General features: G+C 36.6%; 1 protein-coding gene across 2 annotated transcripts in view; it reads left to right on the forward strand.

The window, feature by feature from the left end:
* The window catches only part of LOC140160758 (mitochondrial 2-oxoglutarate/malate carrier protein-like), a 34451-nt gene extending 18317 nt beyond the window's left edge, over positions 1–16134 (forward strand). The window contains exons 5-11 of one of the 2 annotated variants that reach the window (XM_072184058.1): positions 887–1009; positions 4415–4505; positions 5569–5659; positions 6667–6766; positions 8876–8927; positions 11360–11534; positions 15118–15254. In XM_072184058.1, coding sequence (XP_072040159.1) covers positions 887–1009; positions 4415–4505; positions 5569–5659; positions 6667–6766; positions 8876–8927; positions 11360–11503 — 601 coding nt within the window. In that variant the 3' untranslated portion in view covers positions 11504–11534; positions 15118–15254. Of the gene's footprint in view, positions 1–886; positions 1010–4414; positions 4506–5568; positions 5660–6666; positions 6767–8875; positions 8928–11359; positions 11535–15117 lie in introns of both variants that reach the window. The other variant, XM_072184057.1, reaches the window with a different exon arrangement.
* Positions 16135–25501: the final 9367 nt, after the last annotated feature.

Here is a 25501-nt window from a genome sequence, read left to right on the forward strand (position 1 = left end):
TTCAAGGGACTGTGACTGACCTCTTTCTAAATCAAAGGTCAGTCTACACTCAGTTTCAGAGAAGAATGACAGTCCCTTGCTCAGATTGACGCGAGCGCCCTGTTAATGAGCGACATACGCGGCCTTGAAGGGTATTTTAAACTGCATTCTATCACCCGTGTTACACGTAGACAAAAGAATGATGACAGTTTACAACACAAACGAATCTAACATCGATTTTTAAGCGGCTTTAATCCACCTAATTGGGCAGTCACAACACCTGTTTGGTGCATGCGGGGAACCAAATATGGCCGACTAAATCCTGACCATGACTTGGCCTGTTGGATTCGGTCTATAGGAAAGTTCCATTTTCAGGATTATTTTGACAAGTGCAATAACACCCTTATGGGCTAATCCATTTAAAATCCTCACTACCCCTGTTGGAAGATTTAGCTAAAGTCTTCCACAGAGGGAGTATGAGTTTTGAATACAATAGACAATTGGGTAACTTCCATTTGAAATACTCACTCCAGTTGTGTATGATAGGTAAAGCCATAACACAGGGGGAGCATTGGTTTCAAAATGATTAATCCTGATCAATTACATACTCCCTCTATAGAAGATATTTCTAAAATCTACTACAGGGGTAGTGTGGATTTCAACTTTTAAACAGCCCAATGTGTGGCTCTTCAACTGAAAACTTCTTGTGGTGTAGTGTAAACTGCATATAGTTGAAGGCCCGGTTGAATTGGACCACATTCAAGATAATCTTGACTTATCACTCTGCATGAATTAAACAAGAACAATGCTACATACTTGATGGAGTATTACAATGAGTATAAAAGATGATTATTGACGTGGAGCAACATATATTGATGATAATCCCACTTTGCTCTTCTTATCATAGGCCTGATGGTAAACCACCCAACTTCTTAATGAAAGCTACCATTGGTATGACTGCAGGGGGGATAGCAGCACTTGTTGGAACACCGGCAGAGATATCACTTATAAGAATGTGTGCAGATGGAAGGTTAGTGTAGCAGTTGTATTTTAAGGGGGTACTACACCCCTGCCCAATTTTGTGCCTATTTTTGCATTTTTCTCAAAAATTATAGCACATTGGTGACAAGTAAGATATGTATATTGTTGGGGCAAGGACTACAACTACTGCACTGAAAATTCAGCAACTCAAGGCAAGTAGTTATTGATTTATTGATTAAATACTGGTTTTCCTCATTTTTGACTGTAACTCCACAACTGTTGTCTGTGCTGAAATAAAATTTCCAGTGCAGTAGTTGTAGTCCTTGCCCCTATTATATACACATCTTACTTGTCACCAATGCGCTATGATTTTTGAGAAAAATGGAAAAATAGGCACAAAATTGGCCAGGGGTGCAGTACCCCCTTAAGATATGAGTTTCTGGTAATATTACCTGGTCGTGACCAGGGCAAAAAATTCAAATTTCTTCATATTCACATATTTGTTAGGTCTTGGGGAGGACACTTTAAAAATAAAAGAAATTTTACCTAAAAACATTTGTAACCATGGTAACATTCAAAAACAGATTTCACCAATTTTCATCCATTTCCCTATGAAAACCCCCAAAAATGGTCAAATCCAACGGACGTTCCAGATATAAGGGACCTACTCTCTCCGGTTCAAGGGCGATCGGCTCGTTCTCGTAAACCCATGACTTCGCTGTCGCGGCTTTGCCGCCCTTCCCACTTGACAAGGATCGTCGGGAGGGTTAGTGAGTCGTCTTTGAGAAAGACTAATCAAAGGGTACACTACACATTATGCTGCCAATCATTGGGTTGCCAGTTTTGTTTTAAATGATAAACCACTAAATTGAAGGCTATGTTTGCGGATTTCAAAAAGGGTAATTTTTGCCTGACTTTGATGGCATATAACAGCTATGATAGTGAGTCGGTTACAATAATATGATATTATGTACATTGGTCCTTGGTGAACCTAGGCCTGTTATCGACACATGATTTCTAATTCAACACTTCGCCGGGGAAAAAAATACGACAATCGACATGTGTCGACGAAACTCGTAATGAGATTTTAAAATGCTGAAAAAAGTTGATAGATAAGCTTAAAATCATGCCGATATGAGTTACGATTGCCGACTTCTGGTGTAAACCGGAATTCCTGGTTCGTTCTACTTCTGGGTACGGTAAGCTTATTCGGACAAAATAGCATGGAAATTTCTTTTTTTTTTTTCTTTTTGATATGTGTCGTAAAGTGTCGAAAAAGGACAATTAATTTTGACATGTCGGTTTTAGGGTTATATATCGACGATAATACGACATATGCGACAGTCGATAACAGGCCTAGGTGAACCCCTATATAAATTTGCATTTTGGGGAACTTAAAAAGTATGCATACAATGTTGCCATATGGACTATTTTGCAGTTTGTGGCATAAGCCTAAACATTTGCTTATATCTTGAATTTTTTCTTGAGCTTCATAAAGTAATTCAGAAACTACCCACCATACTTATATTAAAGGGCATATCTATTGCAAAAACAAGTTTAACTCCATTCAAAGAGAATAATTATTACATTACAAGTTGACACTCGTTGCAAGTTGACAAGAGAAATTGTGTTGGTAAAGTTCCCGTTCGAAGCGAAATTAATTTTCACGGCAGCGGGCTGATGACGCAAGTAAATGAAGCGATGAAATGATCACGATAACACATGAGCTATAGAGCTCTTTTTATGTTCATTCATGCATAGATCATCTAGATGATCTATGATTCATGTATAAATGCGCGACCTTCAAATAACTACCGTCTCATTGATATTGTTTATTTGCATGCAATATTGATCACTAGCCTATCACTGAGACTAGTATACCTGAATATACTAGTCTAAGATCGATCACGCTCAAATTCTAAGCTCAAATATTTTTTTTATTTTTTAGTCCAAATATTTCTTATGTTGTCAATATGCAATACAGGGTGTCCCAGAAAAAATTACCGGGCTAATGAATTTGGATGTAAGTCGAGAAATAGACATCAGAATTCAAATATCTAAAAATCAGCGTATAGCCCATCTTATTCTGCATCTTATACGCTAATTTTACTGGAATCGGTTAACTTACTGCGAAGAAATGAGCGATTGTATAACGCCTGCGTCAATTCACTTCATTCCAAGTTTGAAAGAAAGATAATTTAACACAATGCGCACCAGTGGTTAACTGTCAATGAGCTTTAAATCTTGTACCGTGATATCCTTTTCGTCTTTTTTAAATAATCTGTTTCTTACAAAATATTTAATTAGGTTTTGTTCGAAGATATGTAATTAGGTTTTGTTCAAATTTGAAAACCTGCACAATATTGAAAATGAAAGCTTGCATGTAAGATGATGCTCGGTACTTGTAATTATCTTTATTCGTTAATGTTGATATAAATGTTGCATAAAGAATTATTCCATAAAGAATTCCATCTGGCTGAAAAAAAATTCTCAAACACATTAATGTTTTTGGATTATTTCCACGAAATTGTAATGCAAAGTTTAAATCCTTTAAAACTTAAACATTAATGTTGCATGGTATCAAAAAACACGTAAAGCTGTAAGCACTTGTTCATTGTCATTCTTGGCTCAAATGTTCTTAAAATAAACATTTTTGCACAACCTGAAAGAATTAAGTTGCAAAGCTTCCAATTGCAGAAATCTTAGTTTTCTCGGGCAATGCATGAATAACATAACACCGTCGGATTATAAAATGGATAATGTGGACTAAATTTAATGAGATACACAAACTCTAGGAAGCGGTGAGCGAGTATGAAAAAAAGCACCTGTTGATCAAACTTGGAATGAACTGCATTGGTGCGCGCATTATGTAATTGTCAATTTCTTCGCAACCATTCAACCGAATCAAATAAAATTTTCGTATGTGATGCAAAATAAGATAGGCTAAGCGCTACATTTTCAATGTTTTGATTCTGATGTCTAGTTCTCGACTTGCGTTCAATTTTATTCACTCTGTAATTTTTTCTGGGACACCCTGTATATATGAATTGTAATATCATAATTTACTAATACATAAAAAGAAAGCAGCTGATTTTATCCATATGTTTAAAAACCATTAAATTTGTAATACTTGATTCAGAGTTTTTTCTGAGAACAACAACAGTATACGTTCTGTGCATTGAGAGCGTTTACAGTCCCTTCTCTCAAAAAAAGCAGACACATCTCATTTCATGACGTCAACTTTTTTCTAGGTCAAATCTGTCTTGTTCGAAGGAATTCACCGCTTAAGTTGGTTTTTGCGGAATATCAATTTTAAACGTCTTATTTTCTCAAAAAAGGAGTCATTTACATTGTCCTCATAATATTAGCTTGCCAATGATATGATGTTGTCCGAGCAATATATATGACCTTTAATTTGATTGCATTGCTGATGTGAGGTGTATTTGTCTTACAGGTTACCTGTAGATCAACAAAGAGGCTATTCTAGTGTATTTAATGCACTTGTAAGAATCAGTAAAGAAGAAGGGGTCGTCACACTGTGGAGGGTAAGTCAGATTTATACAGGGTGGCTCTAAAAGAACTGTACCATTAGAGAAAATGTGTGAGTATCTCAATGATGCAATGAAACAGAATGGAATGTTATTGCATGATAAATTTTGGAAATTGTTTCATCCGTTCTGGAATTGGGGTGTACCAATTGAAATCCACACGCCCCTTGTGGAAGATTTTGGAAATATCTTCCACAGGAGGAGAATGTTTTTCAAACGTAATTGGTCAGAGTTACATTTTGAAATCCATACTCCCCCTGTATTATGGCTTGACCTACATGTATATCTTCCACAACTGGAGTGGCTATTTCAAATGGAAGTTACCCAATTGATTAGGGTTAGGGGTAGGATTAGCTTACACAAAATAATTACATGAAGGATCGACCCATATTTGCACAGACTGAATCACACTTTTGTTATTGGTGGTCCTGTTTTAGCTTGTTTGATTTTGGAAAGGGAAAATGTATAAATTGTTTATTTTTACAAACTTTTAGGAATATTTTGTATTATTTTGTAAAGTGAAGAGATGAAAGTGATGATTATGAATGAGGTAAGTAGTACCTTTGCATCAGTAATATGTTGGGTATTGTGAATGCACCAGTCGGGATATTCCTCGGTTCCAAAGAGAAAATGTTTCAATTTTTCATAATGCCCTCCAAATATGGGAGCAGCGTGGCACACTGGTTTTAAAGGTCTTTGCCTTTGGTGCGAGAGGTCCCGGGTTCAATTCCCCGCAGGACAAAAAAAACACAATCTCCGCTCTCCCTGTGGTTCATCTGGTAATGGCGGGGCAGATGATCCATGTTAAAGACCTCGTTTACAGGTGGTTCCGATCAGGGTAACGCCCGATTGTCGGCTACACTTGCCTGTCCTGTCAAAATACCATGTCCAGCTGTCTACGGCGACCCCCTTCGTTCACCAGGTCACTTGTGCCTGGCCGAAGTTTCGTCAGCGTTATCTCCTAGATTTCAGCTGTTTAATGCCTAGATATGCCCGACATAAAAAAAAAAAAAAATAACCAAACCTCTAATCAATAAATGTGTTTTTTTTTTTTGCACAGGGTTGTGGTCCTACAGTAGCTAGGGCTATGGTAGTTAATGCAGCACAACTTGCATCATATTCACAAGCTAAGCAATTTATTTTGGGTACAGGTAAGTCCAAGTTATTTTCTATATCCACAATCTTAGGAACAACTATTTATTCATGGCGATGCGTGAGATTTTACTCAATTTTCAGCTTTTTGCGTGAGATTTACTTTTAGGCATGAGATTATACTACCAATTGGCGTGAGAAAGTGACAATGCGTGAGACTCACGGCCAATGCGTGAGAGTTGACAGCCCTGGTCAACATGTACACACATTAAGCTTAAGCTTACATCCAAGTTCGCATTGACGGTACGACTCATCAGCCCATACATGTACAGCGCTCTACATACAATGTATGTTTCAGACTTGTGAGAAAAAGAAAGTAATAAATTATGAGAAGAAGTCACAAATAGGATCAAATGATCCAACAAAGAATCACCCTGCCCAAGTGCCGGACATAAACCTACATGTTTTATACTTTATTATTATTTGGTCCACAACAACAACCACCACGAACGGAGTGCCAATTTCTCTTAGCCTAAGCTGTCTTTCGATCAACAAGCGCTGAATCTCCCAGCTTGACCAATTCGGCTTCAGTACGTCCACGGTTCCTGTGCAAACACTGTTATACACACACGCTGCTCCTGTGTGTCACTCACACCCCACACACACAAATTGAATTGTGCACAGAAATGTCATGCTGAAATTGTGTATCTCAAGCTAGTCTGTTAACCCCGTGGTACTACTGGCCAAATTATTGGCCTCTAAGAACTATTTGGATTGGTTACAAAGAGGGCTATATCATGTATTAAGCCACTCAGAGATATGGTAAGAATAGTCAAGTTGGGCTGCAGGGGATTAAGCTTAAAATTGATAAGAGATCTAAAAGCTCTATTTTGATTGGTTACTCAGATGTAAGAAAGACAGTATAGTGCCCATGAGGGTTATCAGAGTAATTGGTTACTCAGATGTTTATATCATGTACGGTAATTAACCAATCAGGTGTAATGTAAGAAAGACAGTAGTGGGGTTTTATTGTAATAATATTTCCCTCTTCTTTTCTGTCATTTAGGTTATTTCAATGATAACATCTTGTGTCATTTTGTGGCTTCTATGATTAGTGGTTTTGTAACTACAGTGGCATCAATGCCTGTTGATATATCAAAAACAAGGTAGGAACACACTCTTGGCCACAATGTACATGTACTGTTCCATTTGTTTTTTTAGAATTAATCTACAATCCTGGGAAAAAAGGTTGTCTTTCAGTGTATCTCTGCCCCCGCTCCCCTAATTCAATGATGAACGAAGCCATGTTGTTGACAGGTCCGTGCGACACTCCAACATTGAAAGATGGAGAGTGGGAAACATTCTGCGTGTTTCTACTGGGGAACGGTTGGCGGGTAATGTGGTTTAGTTTAGAGTGTTACCGGTTAATGTGCTCAGTGGAAACAGATCGGTTAAGAGTTATGCGGTGTGGACACCTGGTAATCCACCTCATGAGGTAGACCGTGGGGTGTGACACCCGGTATTTCTGTCAGTGGAAACACAACGGTTAACGGTTGCTGGGCGTTGAACTTCTTTTATGTACATTTTATGTATCATATCGTGACCTTAAAAGCAGCTTGAGGGTCAGGAAAATATTTTCACTACTTCCGGTACACACCACAACCCTTATCTTAAGCATCAGTAGAAACTTGCTGGTTGTTGCCTGAATCGGATTGTGGGTTACCAGGTAATACCGGGTAAAAATACAGAGTGCTCAGTGTAAACACGCAGATTGAAAGATGGGGAAGGGTGAGATACTGGAGGGGGGAGACTGTGCTTAACATACATTGAATGAATGTTTCACTTGCCTATGCCAAGATGCTGAATGACCTGCATTTTGCTGATGATATTGCCCTGCTGGAATCTTCCATAGACCGGGCACAGTCACAGCTTACTAGGACTGCACCTGCAGCAGCAGATCTAGGCCTTGTCATCAGTGCACCTAAGACAGAATATATGACTGCAAACTGTAACGCCCAACCAGCACTTGAAGTCTATGGTAGTACCATCAACAATGTCACAAACTTCAAGTATTTGGGTTCCAAGATGGGCTCTAGTGTTGGAGACCTAAAAGAAGAAAAGCACTAGCCTGGACAGCTTTCTGGAAACTGGAACGCCTTTGGAGAAGCCCATCCCTGCCAATCGAAACAAAAATCAAGCTGTTTCAGACAACGTGTGTTACTGTCTTTCTGTACGGGTGCCATGGGTAATTACCAAGGACATGGAAAACAAGATCAATGCATTTGCAACATCTTGCTACAGAGTCATGTTAAACATCAAGTGTGTGGATCGGATTCCAAATGAAACCATCTACAACCTGACCAACACCACTCCACTGGTTGCCAGAGTCAAGATTCATCAACTCAAATTTCTCCGCCATATACTGCATCTTGAAGATGGCGAGCCTGTGAAAGAATATGTGCTTTATATTCCACCACATGGGAAGAGGAAACCGGACTGCCGCGCAGCACACTGTACTTACAGTATGTCCAGCACCTCCTGGGAGATACTGAAGGGATGCTGCAGCCGAACAAAATTGTTTCGCTTGCCCAAGATCGCATTAGTTGGAGAAAGCTTGTAGTCGCCTGCTCCGCAGCCGACTGATGATGATCCAATTTGATAGGGCACATATTTCAATTGTCAGTGTCCCAACTATTTTTTTTTCCAGGATTGTAGAATAAAAAAGTGCTCAACCAGGAAATAGCTGGATATCTTACAGTCATGAGAATTTTCCTTTTTTTTCTCACAGGAATTCCTCTTTTTTGTTGCCCAAATTTCTGTGTTTTATTTCTTTTTAGCCAGTTTTCGAGCATTTTTGCCATATTTTACACACTTTTCCCCTTTTTTTCATTGAAATGATATTAATTTTTTAATTCTTCATGTTTACAATTTTCAGCAGTTTGGTGGTTTGTTTTCTTGACATTTTCATACGCTTACACATTAAACCATACGGGTCAGGACTATAGTTGCTGGTGTTTATATTAAATGTTCTTTAATATGTGTGAAAGTAAAAATATGACAAAAAATATCCTGCTATGAGTTGATGTTTAATATATTACCAGGGATGTAAGTTTGTAGGATTAATCCTGAATTCAGGATTTTTTTGTGTCCAAATTTCCGCACTTTTATTTATTATCAGCCCATTTTGGGGCTTTTTAACCCAAATTCACGGGCTTTTTCAGGGTTTTCCCAGATACTTACATTCCTGTATTACTTATCATCATTTTTTTTTGCAGAATCCAAAATATGAGGGTTATTGATGGGAAACCAGAATACAAAGGTGCTATTGTGAGTATATAACCATTTTATCTATAGATTTTCTTTAACTGGGAATCAAACTTGTGATCTTTATACATTACCTCATGAATGTACACGATGGGTGCGATCCATTCATATTTTATTATTTGTAATAACACAAATAGAGGTAATTAATATTTCACAATTGACCGCAAACTGCATAATTGCTCCTATGTTTGCATATCGAGAAAGCCCACTATTTGTTGATCGCGTAAAAATGCCCTTTAAAAGAGTGAACAGAAGGTATATTTTCAATAGTCTTTTAAGTAAAAAATTGTGTTATTTTCATGCCGAACAAATTTGTTAAATGGCAGTAGCGAATGACAATAATAACTTTGTGTTGGGCCTCTGTATTTTCCATGGAAGCTCTTGCTCCCTCGGAAAATTACCTCAGCCCAAAACAATCCCTTCCCAATTTCCTGCAATGACCTCAAAAGCAAAGATATTTTTTTACAAATCAAGTATATTGACTATCCATTGTGTCTTTGTAATTAATTTAATGTAAAAAACTTTTTTTCTTTACCAATAAGTGGGCAAAGAAACTGAATATGTAAAGCCATAAGCAGTAAGTTAAATATGTGACTCAAATTAAGCAAAATTAGTTCCAAAAAAAAAGCGCAGTAATTTATAGTGCACTATGCACAGACACAATGCCTAGACGTTGATTCACAAGCCTCAGCACACTTTACAGCTTGTCGCTGACCACTATGGCCCACATCATTCCATAAACCATTTAACAACAATTCAGGGACTTTGCTGCTTCAAGAGCTTTGCTGCTTCAAGAGCGCACACCCTAGACATTCCACAAATAACCTTCGAAACCAGGATCAGCTCCCCAAGTTTTGTACGGGTTACAACAAGACAATTAGCAGTAAGTTCCTTGTCCAGGGGAATTTCAAGCTAACTTAATCTTTCCACTAGAGCGTACTTGAAGAATTTTGGCAAAGCTGCCTCTCAGTTCTGAACTGAATTATCATTCAAATCCTTGTGTTCTTCATTGCTTATAGTTACCCAGTGTTTTCAACTATAAATTTGCTTTCTTATGATGCTATTTACCAGTGGCGTAGCCAGGATTTTGGAACCGAGTGGGGCACAACTTGTAAAATGTACTGACGGAAATATTTTTAGCCGACGGAAGTTGTGATTTGTTGACCCAATTTTTTTGCATGGTTTGAAAAAGTGAAGAGCAAAAAAAAAAAAAAAAAAAATAATTGGCGGTAGCAACATAAAAACACAAAATTTTTATGTAATTTTTCATAATTTTTTTTACAATTCTCCCTTTTTCCGGTCACCCTGGGTAAAAAATAGTCTATTGTTGACCCAATTTTTTCTCGCAAACGCCTTCCGTCTACCGACGGCCTTACATGAAGGGGGGGAGGACACCGGCCCTCCTGCCCCCCCCCCCCCCACTGGCTACGCCACTGCTATTTACATCAAATTAAAGCTGATTAAAGGTTGTTGATGATGATGCAGAAATACAAAAATGGACTTGTCACATCATTTGTCCTCATTTTGCTTGATTTGGTCACATTTGTGTTGAAATAACAGTTGTTTGGTTAAGAAGGAAGAAAAGTAGGCTAGTATTCATGGTGTGGTTGTCATGCAAGCGCGACATAGATGATGTGCGCATTTGAGAGACGCACTGGATGCGACCTGCACCCATTTCCAAGATGTGATTACCAAGACGCATCAGATGAGACGCAGAATTATTTTCGTTCGTCTCCGCACACCGTCGGCAAGGACCGAATACCCCAATTTTCTCCCCATAGCTGACGGGCGCGATTATGCGTGGCGGTATAGACCACTTGACATCAATGTTTATCAACAAAGGCGAGGGATTGGTCTTTCGATATGCTCGAACGAACCGTTTCACTGTTCGATGGCTTTCTTGTACTATATGAAATGTGGTGGGAGATTTAAAATACACATGCCCTGAGCAAACTACGATGCGCACGCACACTGCAGGGCAAAGAACAATGGAAAGTGCCATAATGCGTGCGCATACTGTCGGGCAATGACGTCACATGTCAAGTGGTCTATAGGGAGTCCCGGTTCTCCTTCTCTAATTCTGTGAGTCTATATGACTTTTGACGCTCTGGCAAGGAGATGTTAGAAACAAGAAAGAAAAAGTAAACAATGAACACTCTAACATCATAGTTGGGCAAAGTGTGTACATATTCTCTAATATACATGGGCAATTGCAGGCAGGAAAAAGAGTAAAATAAATTGTTTATGGGTAGTTTAAAGTTGTTAGTATGTAAGTTTTTAAGTTTGTTGTATGGTTTTGTATGATATGTTATAGGTTAGCAACTTAGCATGGATTTTATGAGAGAAAAAAATAGTGACATTTTACATGTTTTATGCACTTATAATAAACTTTGTTCATATCTTTCTTCATTTGAACTTGGCACGTAACATAACAGGACGTACTGGCAAAAGTTGTACGAAAGGAAGGCTTGTTTGCACTGTGGAAGGGCTTCACACCGTACTACGTCCGTCTTGGCCCACACACGGTCATCACATTTATCATCCTAGAGCAACTGAATAAATTCTATTTAGGCAAATAAGATTTTGGTCTTGGTGTATACAGTGTGAGAGGTAACCTATTTATTGGAGTGTTTGTTTCTCTGCTGTTTAGTGAAAAGATGTTTTTATTTTGCTAGAAAGTGTGATTGCGTCACATGTACTGCCTTTATAGCTAAAGTGATATACAGTTATTTATTGTTGGCACCCAAAAGAAAAGACCAACTTGATTGCTCAGCTCCAGAAATGGGTAATTCAATAGCTACCATGTGAAGCTGCCATATGTAGATGAATACAAAGTACTGTGTGAATTGCCAAATGTTCACAGGGCAGCTATTGTACTTACCCACTTCTGGCACTCAGTTGTCAAACTTATCAATATTTTAATAAAATATGTAACTTGTGAAAAATTTGTTTAAAACCTGACCCTGCTACTATGTGCAGTTTATCCCATTTTTTTTAGGGGGGGGGGGTAATTTTTTTTATATTGGTGAACTCTCTCCTTGCATTGAACTAGAAATCGTATGTGTTAAAGCTGCAAGGTTTGGTCTACATTTAAGGATTTCAAAATTAAAACACATTTTGCTGGCAAATTGACTGTATATTCCTTTACTATTCCAAAAGCCTAGAATGCATTTGATAGGCTGAGCTGACCCACTTTGCTCCCCCCCCCCCCCACCCTCTGAAAAAAGCTCTCTCTGTAAAGTATGATGTGTGCAAGCATGCAAGTAAGCTATCAGCTATGCAGTAGATTTGTGATAATGATGTTTAACCCCCTGAGCACTACCTGTTGATCAAACATTGCCTCTGATTGGTCAATTACGCGATACCTTCATTTAAATCACCAATCAGAATGGAGCTTTGCAAATAATTCACCCCCATTTTGTTGCGTGGTGAAATTATTCTAACAATGTTGCTGATTGGTTCAATTGGTAATGAATACTTCTTTTTGACCAATCAGCAAGTAGTTCTCATGGGGTTAAAGTTACTGGTAATAAAGTGATGGTGATGACAATGATGATGATGTCATCTTGAGGATGATGATGTTTAAAATGACAGTGGTAGTAGTGATGATGACAGTAACAATGATGATGATGCTGTGAAAACTTCTTTTATTTCCCATGCCCCCATTGTGTGCTATAATGCATGAAGGTGAAGACAATTTATTTTTCATGGTGTACCAGTAAGCTTAAGCATGGCATATGTGTGTCTAAAATGTGTACCACATAATTATGTGACCCACTCTGACAAAACCAGGAACAAGGCATATTTTTGACATTTCATGATTTGAATAAAAATGTAAGCACTGGACAATAAGCTTTAAATTGATACCAGAATTATATAAATAGCACCAAGCCACCAATACTTTTAAAGATTGGATAATTTTGTAAATTATACCGTGATATTTTTGCCAAATTGCTATTCTGAGTAATGGGCCAATTAGTTTCCTGCCTTACACAGGATTGAATAGGGATTACCATAGTTCAACTGTTATTTATTGATTAAATAAACCTCTTTTTAATAAGTACTTTCAAGGATTTGAAAGTCCACTTAGTCCCACAGTCAAATATCATAAAATTAAGAATTCCAAAATTTAACTTTTTTATGGAAATGTCATCTTTAAAGGGCTATAACACAAAAACATGTCTGGCGACTTGTTCCTGGTTTTGTTGGAGCTGGTCCCACAATAAATACTGTCCAAATGTTCATACCCCATCCCTTAAAGGTCTGAAATAAAGAAATTAGTTAGCGCTTGATATCAAATGTCAATCAAACTCAGAGACAGGTTTGCTTAGTTTGTTGTGAAACCCGCACACGTAAGTATGTGAAAGCTGCCGTAGTGTTTAGCCCTATAGATGTGCTAGGCTTTTTGTAGAGGCTTTTTGTTTCAGTTATTTTAGTTATGTAGTGACAAAAAAAATTAGCCATCATTTATGTGCTACTACACCAATCACTGGCTGTGGTTAGTTTGATTGACACCAGATGTTAGATGCAAACTAGATTTTTATTGCCAACTTTTATTTTAGTATAAACTTGTTTTAGATAATGAACCAAGGTGATGGTCACTTTGCGTAAGCTTTATTAGGCTATTCTGTTTGAAATCCACACTCCCCCTGTGGGAGATTTAGCTGTAGTCTTCCACAGAGCGAGTATGAGCTTCAAATAGAATAGACAATTGGGTAACTTCCATTTAAAATACTCACTCCAGTAGTGGAAGATATATGTAAAACCATGTACAGAGGGAGTATGAGGTACAAAATAATGAACCCGAGTCAGTTCCATTTCAAAAACATATTCCCTCTGTGGAAGATGTTTCTACAATCTTCCACAGGGGTGACAGATATCAGATGGAACAGCCCATTTGTTGAGAAGCAGTTGCAGACAAGTTTTTGTAGAGTAGCATTTGTAGAGAAGTTGTTATAGTCCGTCCGTATAGCTGATTTCAGCGTTTTTGTTATTGCTTTCAGTATTTCTCAGCCTATTTCTGAGTTAAATTCACAGAAAATGGTAAAAAAACATGGTTTTCGGTGTTATTTTTTTCTAAGACCAGTTTTCATGCCTGTATATATGAGCGGCAACAGTGCAGCAGCAGTTAAATATATTGGATGGATGCCTGCTGTATAAAGAGTGACTCGCACATGGCATTGAAGTGTGTGCATATGGCTGCTAGAAACAACAATTTTGCATATTATTTCTTATCAGAAAATTAAGATTATGTATGTGAAGCTGAAACTATGAATTTTAATTTAACCATGGTTCATGAGAAAGGTGATAAAACTTGAAACTTTAATGCTGAATGTTTCATGTCATAATGTACTTGGTTGAGCAGCCTCTATGTGTGTACAGTCGCACTTCAGATGGAAGATGTCCTAGATTTCATTAATATGTTTTTACAGCCAAGAGTACAGGGGTATACTATAAGAAAAGGATACAGTCAATTGCAATTTGCAAACTTGATTGAGGAAAAATTGCAGTAGGATTGAGATGAGGTAGGGTGAGGTTAGGGGTGACCCTAAATAGACATATCAAGCTAGCGGAGGCTTAGAGAAAATACCGGTTTCCAAAATAATAAATAAATATAATAACTTCCATTACCCAAGATAATCACCCAAGACCGCCATCTCATTCCAATACAAATGGCTTAACACAAGTGTCGCGCAAGCCTGTGATCTGCTTCAAATACAATCCGTGCAATGTAGCGTAAGACACGTGTAAGGTGGTCTACTTTTTCATTACGTGATTCAAGCACTCCATAGCCATCAAATTATTTTATCAAAAATTGGATTTTGTAAATACTCTAGTGGAGATGCATACTGCGTGGACAATGCTTTTGCAAAATGGACAGTTTCTTTATGTTATATTCATTATAGGCTTTTGCATAAGCCTTACGCAATGCTGCCGACTGATCGCATAAAACCCAGGCCCGTGCGAAGTGCGATCAGGTTTTTACGCTTTTTTTGGACAAAAAATACCAAATTTTGTCCACTTTTCACAAAATGGCCCCCTCCCATGGAAAAAGATCCACTTTTTCAAAATCAGCACCAGCCCCAACTGAAATCCTGTGTACGGGCCTGAATCAACCCCACTAAATTCATCCACCCCCTTGCTTGTCCCTAAATTATCTTGCTCATTTATTATTAATCTTTTTCACTTTCAGGATGTTCTGTCGCAAACTGTCAGGAAAGAAGGATTTTTCTCACTCTGGAAAGGCTTCACACCCTACTACGTCCGTCTCGGCCCACATACTGTCTTGACCTTTATATTCTTGGAGCAGCTCAATCGTCTATATAGACAACGTTACGGCAACTCATCTTAAGAGGAGACAGGCCATGTGTAATACTAGTATGTGACCCAATCTGATCCACTCAGGCCAAAGTCAGAAATTGAGTAACTACCATTACTGACTTGCTCAGTACCTACAATTACTGGTGTTGAATTGCCAGGTCTCTTGAATACTTGGTTGCAAATTTATGAACCTTATGTCCATTTTCTTATATTTTTTATTGGTTTCCCCCCGCCCCCTCACTATTTGCCTATATCTCAGTTTTATTATTGCCGACTTTAGCCTGATTGGACCTGATCTGGTCACATGGAAGTGTTAGGTTATGTATTAAAGGGATTATCAGTGGATTGCAAGACCAGAACACTGAAAAATTCATCAAAATTCAGTTTTTTGCATTTTTGGAACAAGCATATAATATAGCACTGAAATAAACAAATGGCAAATATTAGACCTGAAACTTGTCAGCTTTTACCGAATTTCAGCTTTTTTTTTTGTTGCTCAAATTTATGCGATTATTTTATTTTCAGCCCAATTTGAGCTATTTTATCTCATTTGACACTGTTTTTCAGCTCTTTTTATAGCATTTTCAGCTATTCACTGAAGGTCAGCTTCAGGTCTGAAATATGAAATCAATTTGGCAAATCTTACATTCAAAATGAATGTGGGGTAAAAGCACATTATGGGCGTACTTTTATTATCATGCAAGTAAACTGTTGAATTCGGAAACCATAGGAAACACATGTGTGCAAGCAGTCAATGCTGTGGACAGGGTCTTAGCTAGGATTTGACAAGTGCCCGTCATTTTCATCAAAACTACATATCCAAATTTTGACCCTGAAAACATAAACCAGACCTCTGGCTATTCTGGGGGGGTCAGTCATTTCAAATAGCTATTTGCTATAGCCTTGATTCACTCGTCTGGTAGTTGAGTTAACACTTCATAACAGAACTTATTCAGCATTATTTTGTAGAATTTAATTTACAGACCCTAATTTTGCTTGTCTCAGGAGCAAACTGCCTGTCCAAAATGATGGGTGCATGGACGAGTGGCTAGCTACACTAGGTTTCAGAGAAGAACGGGACTCCCTTGCTCAGAGCAAAATATGTGGAGCTTTGTGTTCACTCTAAGGGCGCCGATCTGCGCCGACCAACGATTTCATGCACAATCAGCCAATCAGAAATTATTGGTTTGTTGCTATGATTGTCAGTCGATTGATTCAGTCAATCAGTATCCCACTTCCGTGTTTACGCTCTGCACGCTCTCAAAATGTAAACAAGTGCCGTTCTTCTCTGACAAAAGCTTCAACGCCCTGGCTGTGGATATTAATTTACGCTTACAGTGCAAAATTGTTTGACCTGTTTATGACAGTTGATCATTTGGTGGATCAGTTAGATGAAATGTTTTGCACAGAAACTCTCTGGCAATCTCTTTTAGGTGTTTTGAGGTTTTGTGTGTACATCCATATCAAAACGATGCACTTGTCGGCTGCTACATGTGTCTCATTTCACATATTTAAAAAGTTAATTTATACTTCATCAAGTCTATGTTGCTGTGTATGTCTGTGCTATTGAGCTATTCCACTTAAAATCCACACTACCCCTGTAGAAGATTTTGCCCAAGCCCCCTCCCCTCCTTTGCAAACGCCACTACAATTAAAATATTCCTTTGTACAGTATATTGGCGTACCTGAATCTTCATCATGCTACATTTTTTCCTGTTTAAAAAGAGACAATAACAGTCTCTAAAGTATGTGTTTGTGTCAACCTCGCATTACCCATTTAATGGTGTGTTACAAAACATAAAAATCACTGTAAAGATTGTTTTTTAATTTGTGTGATAAAGTATCTAGATCTGTTTGCAAGTGGTATGGTCTTAAATTGGGAAGGATGTAGTACACAACCAATTATGCAAAGATAAAACTGTACATGTATATAGCCAGTGTTGTACCTCAGTTAATGGTTCTTATAAAATACTGCTGGATATTATTGTTGTCAAAGCTGTTGAGAAAGTGTTTGGATTTTTAAAGTAGATCAGATATACAAATAAGGCCATGGCAACTCTTTGAACCCACCATACAAAGGTTGTAGATGTCTGGTTAGTTTTTAAAACTTGAAGAAACTCTCTTTTGGTCTCCCATATGTGACAATATATTATGTTATATTTCCCACACCCAGTACCATTTGATTCAATCTTTTTATTTGGAGGACTAACAGAGCTCTATTTAATTTATTTGTTTTGTGTGTGAAAAAGCTGACAGTAAATTTGCAATAATGTTACCGACAATGTCATGGTTTTGGAACAACCTGGCAGACAATGTTGTCAGACTTGAACATGGAATGTATTTATTTCCTTCCCAACTCCATGCTGCTGTATAATGCATTGGTATAGAGTTGCATCTGAAATGAGAATGATTGCTAGATATTGACAAAATGTATCAATGTAGATTACCGTATTTCGTCAAATAGTCGCCCCCCCTCAAATAAACACCCCTTTTTTCAACCAAGATGTTTCAAAAATGCAGATATTTCCATGCTATCTTGTGTAGTAAGCTTACCAAGTTGCCCACATGGTCGATAATAGCATCACTTTTTGGCGAAAATCTGGATTGGAAACCCGGAAGTGAACCAGAAGTCAGTGTTTCTAGTTCATAGTTCTCATTTTAGCATGAGATTTAAGTTTACCTAATGATTTTAATGGGAATTATTGTTCTAAAATTGACCTTGAATAAACGCCCCCCCCCCCTGGTAAAATGTAACGTTTATTTGACGAAATACTGTATCTGTATTTGAAGAGTTCAGTGCAGCTACCTTTATTAATATTATACGTTATTTTTTTATCAATATAGTTATGAATAGTAGTATTTCATATCTATAGTCCATTTGCCCTTCCTGGACAGAGTGATGCTAGTTCTTTGTCAGGCACTGATTTCACTCTTTCTCTGAAGCTAAATGGACTATAGTGTAATACCTGGGTTTTTTTTCGTTAAAGTCTACATAGTAAACTAACTTTGCCAATATAATGCACATTGCAACTAGCTGCACACAAACTCTGCACGTGCCCCCCCCCCCCCCACACACACACACCCCCCACACACCCCGCACACAATTACTGTGAAAGTATAATTATGTACACTTGCTGGGAAAGCATTCTAATATAGTTTCATTTTGTTAGGAATTAATGATGTATGACAAATTGATGGCATGTTCACATATAACATGCACTTATATGTAACATAACAATGGGACAGGTTTTCAAATGTGGACTGTCTCCCATTGTTTTTTAATTTGTATTATTTGTATTTAACATTTTAATGAATTTAACTCTTTAATGAAAACAGTATTATCCCAGTTACCTCACAAATTTAAAGTTGCTTTATATAGACGAATCCAACGAGCCAAGTCATGGTCAGGATTTGGTCGGCCATTATTGGGTCCCCGCAGCACCAAACTGGTGTTGTAACTGCCCAGTTGGGTGGATTAAAGCCGCTTAAAAATCGATGTTAGATTCTTTTGTGTTGTAAACTGTCATCATTCTTTTGTCTACGTGTAACATGGGTGATAGAATGCAGTTTAAAATACCCTCCAAGGCCGCATCATTTCACATTTTAGGTGAGATGGAGCCGACGGGGACCCAACTTTGGCTGGCATTGAGGTGTAGGAATGTGTGAAATTGGATTTGTCTAAATAACTAATTATGCTTTAAGCTTATGATGACTCTTGTACTTGTAGTGGGACTCCCATGATGGCTCTCCATTTTTGTGGCTCTATATGACAATGTTAAGATTGTTCCCTCACAGTGGGACAGTATAGTGTGCACCCAGTGAAACTGGTTTATGTTGCAATTGGATATAATGTAGCATGATCAAGCAAAATCAGTCTGAAGTCGGGCATAATCAATTTTCAGTTTTTTACATGATTTTTTAAAGCATTTGCAAAGCTACATTTTGAAGAAAACCCCATTGAAATTGAACATTTAGTTCCAAAGATATGAACAGTTGAAGTGTTTCCAAAAACAATATGCAACAAAAGAAATTATTGTCTTTGTTTGGCTATATCTGAAAATCAATATATCCGACTTCAGACTAATTTTACTTAAGTACATCACATATGTCAGTATTTGTATACTTACATGTAACCCCCTGAGCACTACCTGCAGATCTAACATTGCCTCTGATTGGTCAATTACATGATATCTTCATTTTAATCACCAATCAGAATGGAGTTTTGCAAATAATTCACCCCAATTTTTTTGTGTGGTGAAATTATTGTAACAATGTTGCTGATTGGTCCAATTGATAATGAAAACTCCTTTTTGACCAATAGGCAGGTAGTTCTCATGGGGTTAACAAACAAATTTCACCTTCAACCTGTAAAGGATTCTTGAAAAAGTGCCATAGTTAATATATAATCTGCGTACCTTCCTCGAGTCAGTAATTTAGATATTGTTTTTTATTGTACCTCTAAATGTAATGATGAGAAGTATATAAAAGTATACATTTTCAGAAAGGAAATGATGCGAAGATTCCAACTCACATAACAGATTCCTGCCAAATTGAACAGTTTTTGAGAAAATCTCAAAATTTGATTTTACTTAACTGACTCAAGTAAGGTATAAGTGACACGATCTGGTCCATGGGGGCCAAAGGCGGCAAATTTAAAACTGAGATAAAGGTAAAAATATGGAGTAAAAAACAATAAAATACATAAGAAAATAGACATCTAAAAACTTCATAACTTTAGAACAAAGTATGCTAGACCTTTGGTGTTTTCAGTAAATGATAGCATATTGTATGTGTAATGTAATAATTAAAGTAACTCAATTTTCAAAAATGCCTCCTTTGGCCCCCATGGACCAGATCGTGTCATATTATGGACTATAAGAAAGCCTGAAGTGTAAGGGTGTCAGGTAGCAATAGTATGCTTAGTTACTATGCAAATTAATGGTGAGGATAACTTGGATTTTTCAAAACTTTGGTCTTTCGGATCAGATCACATGTCAGTTTTCTCCTTCAGTAATAAGAAAATGGGCTACTATAAGTACTTACATATTTTGCTTTCAAGATAAATAAATTGGAGTATAGTTAGCTCCAAGTTTGTGAGTAGTTTCAACCATGGTGAGAAGTGACCTTTGCTGTTTTGTGGAAATGGAAAAGTGCTCTCATAGATAGAAAATCCTAATGCTCGGTATGCTGGCCATAGGCTTCAACATAAAAAGTTCAAGGTTTGAGATTATTTTCTCAAAATAGCAAGAGCTATCTTAAAAGGGCATTTCGTGATCCACAGCCTCATCCGCCACTTTTCTCAAAAAAAAGTTGAGATTTTTATACCACTGGAAACATCTGGCTACATAATACTTATGTACCAAATATTTCTTGCAGATTAATTTGTTTAGCAAAAATATCATGAAATTTGAATTACGTTCTGGTATACCAGAACGAAATTACAACACATTGTCTATGGAGCAGTGTAATACGCACAATCATGCATAACTCGAAAACGCAAAATCGGAATCAACTGAAATTTTTGGAATAAGCTTTTTTCGTGGATATCTACTGAAATATGTCATAAAAAGAGGATGCTTGGATCACGAAATACTCCTTTAAGAACCACTGAACCAATACTAGCATACTTGCCAACTGTCCCTATTTAATAGGGACTCCCTATTTTTACTGAAACAAAAAGCATAAATAGAGCGTATCCCTATTTTTGCAAAAATATGACTGTAGTAATGTATAGGAAATTCAGGAATGTCCCTATTTTTAGATTTTTTCTGCCGATTTGTCCCTATTTGTGAGGTTTTAGGGTTGGCAGGTATGTACTAGGCTAGTACTCATTGTAATGCATTTTTCATGCTGATTCCAAATATGGTCATGAAAATGGACAATTCCGACTTTTTTGAATTTTGTTTTAAAAAAAATGAAACTTGTCGTCTGCAGGTAATACCAACATGGAGAGAGTTAATATTGTTTGAAAGATGCAATTTAGGTTACTTGAGTATGTGGGTTGAACCATCATAAGATTCAAGGGGTCAACCAGTGATTGGCTAAAGCTGAACATCCTGAATTTCTCAAAAGGCTCATTTGACATTTTTTGGAACACACTATTATATGTGTTAATCACCTTGTCCACACTCCCCCTGTGGAAGATTTTCAAATGGAATGAACACATTAGCAGTTCCATTTGAAACTTGTTCTCCCTCTGTAGAAGATTCAGGTTGAATTTTTTGCAGAGGGTGTAAGAAATTTAAATGGAGCTGCTTAATGTGTTAATTCCATTTGAAATTCATACTCCCCATGTTTAAGATATTTCCAAAATCTCCACAGGGGGGGGGTGTTTTAAATGGAATACTCAATAGCCCATTTAGACAAAATATTTTGTACAGAAAATCTCAGATCCCTTTTAAAGTTATTAACAAGATTGAACTTTTAAATGGAATGAAGTGTTCACACTAGTCTTCCATATTCCATAGATCTTGATGTTCACCGATGAAGTGGTTACATAACTCCAACTGGATTGTGCACCTTATGGAATGATAGTACATGTGGTAGACTTTGTCTGGCGATCATATTGATCGTGGTTCAGGACCCAAAAGCATGATCCAGTTGACCTAGTGATAATTGAATTATATGTAACACTTTGATGGTGACTAGTTAGGTGCTTGCTATATAGTATTAAGTCCACCTGTTTCCTAATAATGCCACCAAATTGCCTGTAATACCATGTATATTGGGCTATTCCATTTAAAATTACTCCAATTTTAAATGGAATAGCCTATTTGTCATTCAGAGGGTGCATCAAGTGTTAAGGTTAAAATTCTTATAGGATTCAGTGATTTTATAGATACACCGTTCACTGCTATGTATGCATCCTACATTCTGTGATCTACAGGGTGTCCCAGAAAAAAACATAACCCTCATTGTGCTCTCTTTTTCTCTTATTTTAGAAAAATTTATCAAATATATTTTGGTAGGTTAAGAAACCTTTAACCTTTTAACCTTCAATCAGCTCACAACCTTTGAAGAGTATGCTCTTTTTAAGAAATGTACATGTTTTTCACTCTGTCCACAGAGGAGTTTTGGCTACAAAATTAGTATCAAACATTCCTCAATGATAACTTAATAAAATAACAACTTTATTTTGGAAATGGGCTTTAGCAGTGGGAGAAAAAGAAGGTGCAGTGAGGGTTCTGTTTTTTCTGGGACATCCTGTACATATATTTTTGAACTGGCCTCCATAGGTAGGTACCTGATTATGTGCCCTCTGTAAGGTACCATGGGGCAATTTGCATGATAATACAATAAAACAGGTGATTGGTATGAATGGTTGTGGAATTGAACTAGAGACCTATTCCTCTGTCACTTAGAACTTGAAGAGAACCAACATGTCATTGTCTACCATTTCAATTGTTTTACCGTTCCGGTTGAGTTTATTCAATACGGTCTATTAAATTTTTTAATTCCAACTATGTTGCAACCCTCTGAATGACCATAATTATTTCATGAATTACATGGTTTTATTTTTCTGAACATTTATTTGAAGTGTTTTTTAAGTTATAATTTAGTTTCTGAATGTCTCACAATGTCTTTAATTAAGAATATAATGAGTTGTGTATGGAGACATTTTGAAACTGTATGTATGTGGTGAACTTAGAATATAAAATATAAAGTATTTTACTATTATTATTATAAGCAATATGTGTCAAATGAATTAAAGCATAAATGGATAAAATTAAAAATAAGTATTTCTGGAGAAAATACTTGGATAAGAAAACAATGACACATTGTTTGTTGATCTTTATTCTACCTTCATGGTATTAGATTGTTTCATGTTTGCCATTTATACACTTATGAAAGAATGTGCCAAATATATGAAAATTTGACAAATTGCTGCACATCAGTTGTTTGGAGGGCATTGTGAAAAATGTAAGCATTTCGCCTTTAACCTGAGGTCCAAATCAGAATGTTCAGATTTTTCCCACAATGCCCGAAATAAACTGGTCTCAAAAAGAAACTTATAATTTTTCACAAGGTCATATCTTAAAATCTGTCTATAAAATGAACAAAAATTTACACAGGATTACTTCAATACTCTACTCTAAACACGTGTCAGTAACCAAGCAGTTGTCCAACTGACACAATAGCAAAATGCACTGACATGGAACACCTTCATGGGTCACATTCACATCCCAACAGATGTCAGTTGGACAACTGTTTGGTTACTGACCAGTGCTTAGAGTAGAGTATTGAAGTAATCCTGTGTGCAATCTTTGTTCATTTTTATGGACATGATTTTAAGATATTTAAGAAATGTTCTTTTTGAGACCAGTTTATAAATGATGCAAAGTTAGTAAAGGAATTTGTAACTCCTCATTTCACAATTAGCAAGATTTTATTCTCTGGAATAGGTACAAATAAGAAAATTTTAATCAAAACTTACATTTTGCCCTTCAAAAAATCAAACAGGCTAAAACAGACTTACCGCTAACTTTTAAACAGGATAAAACAGTCTTACTAATGACCAATTACAGCAGTGCGAAATAGTAGCATGCAATCACGCTATGCGGAAAGCCACAAGAAAAGGGGAAAACAAGTGATAAAAAAGGAACAAGCTAAGACAAGAAAGTGATGAAACTGGGAATAATCATGGAAAGGGGAATAAACAAGAAAAGGGGAATAAAACAAGAAAAGTGATGAAAAGGGGAAAACAAGAAGTAATAAAAAATAAAAAGACGTGATGAAATGGGAATAAACATGAAAAGGGGAATAAACAAGAAGTGTTGAAAAGCGGAATAAAACAAGAAAAGTGACGAAAAGGGGAATGAAACAAGAAAAGTAATGAAATGGGGAATAAAACAAGAAAAGTAATGAAATGGGGAATAAAACAAGAAAAGTAATGAAATGGGGAATAAAACAAGAAAAGTGATAAAAAAGGGGAATAAAGCAAGTAAAGTCAAATTATCACAGTGATGAAAAGGGGAATAAAGCAAGAAAAGTAATGAAATTGGGAATAAAACAAGAAAAGTGATGAAAAGGGGAATAAAGCAAGAAAAGTGATGAAAAGGGGAATAAAACAAGAAAAGTAATGAAATGGGGAATAAAACAAGAAAAGTGATGAAAAGGGGAATAAAACAAGAAAAGTAATGGAATGGGGAATAAAACAAGAAAAGTAATTAAATGGGAAATAAATCAAGAAAAGCGATGAAATGGGAAATAAAACAAGAAAAGTGATGAAATGGGGAATAAAACAAAAAAGTGATGAAATGGGGAATAAAACAAGAAAAGTAATGAAATGGGGAATAAAACAAGAAAAGTAATGATATGGGGAATAAAACAAGAAAAGTAATGAAATGGGGAATAAAACAAAAAGTGATGAAAAGGGGAAATAAAACAAGAATGGTGATGAAATGGGGAATACAACAAGAAAAGTTATGAAAAGGGGAATAAAACAAGAAAAGTGATGAAAAGGGGAATAAAACAAGAAAATGAAAAGGGGAATAAAGCAAGAAAAGTGATGAAAAGGGGAATAAAACAAGAAAAATGATGAAAGAGGGAATAAAACAAGAAAATTGATGAAAAGGGGAATAAAGCAAGTAAAATAATGAAATGCAGAATAAAACAAGAAAAGTGATGAAAAGGGGAATAAAACAAGAAAAGTAATGAAATGGGGAATAAAACAAGAAAAGTGAAGAAAAGGGGAATAAAGCAAGAAAAGTAATGAAATGGGGAATAAAACAAGAAAAGTAATGAAAAGGGGAATAAAACAAGAAAAGTGATGAAAAGGGGAATAAAACAAGAAAAGTGCATGATGAAAAGGGGAATGAAACAAAAGCGATGAAAAGGGGACTAAAACAAAACCAAAGGGAATAAAACAAAAAAAGATAAGATGGATAAAACAAGAAAAACGATGAAAAGGGGAATAAAATAAGAAAAGTGATAAAAGGAGGAGCTCCACGTGGATAAAACAAGAAAGTCATTGGAAAGGGGAATGAAACCAAAAAGTGATGAAAGGGGGATAAAAGCAAACAAAAATATGCTAATAAAACAAGAAAAGTGATTAAAAAATGGAATCTAATAAGACAAGAAAAGTGATAAAAGGGGAATAAACAAGAAAATTTAACAAAACAACTATGGAAAAGGGAATAAAATAAGAAAAGTGATGAAGAGGGAATAAACCAAGAAAACTGTGATGAAAAGAGGAACAAAACAAGAAATTGAGGAAAAGGGGACCAAACAAGAAAAACTTCGCGATGCAATTTGAA

Source organism: Amphiura filiformis, chromosome 9 (genome assembly GCF_039555335.1).
Source record: "Amphiura filiformis chromosome 9, Afil_fr2py, whole genome shotgun sequence".
NCBI lineage: Eukaryota > Metazoa > Echinodermata > Ophiuroidea > Amphilepidida > Amphiuridae > Amphiura > Amphiura filiformis.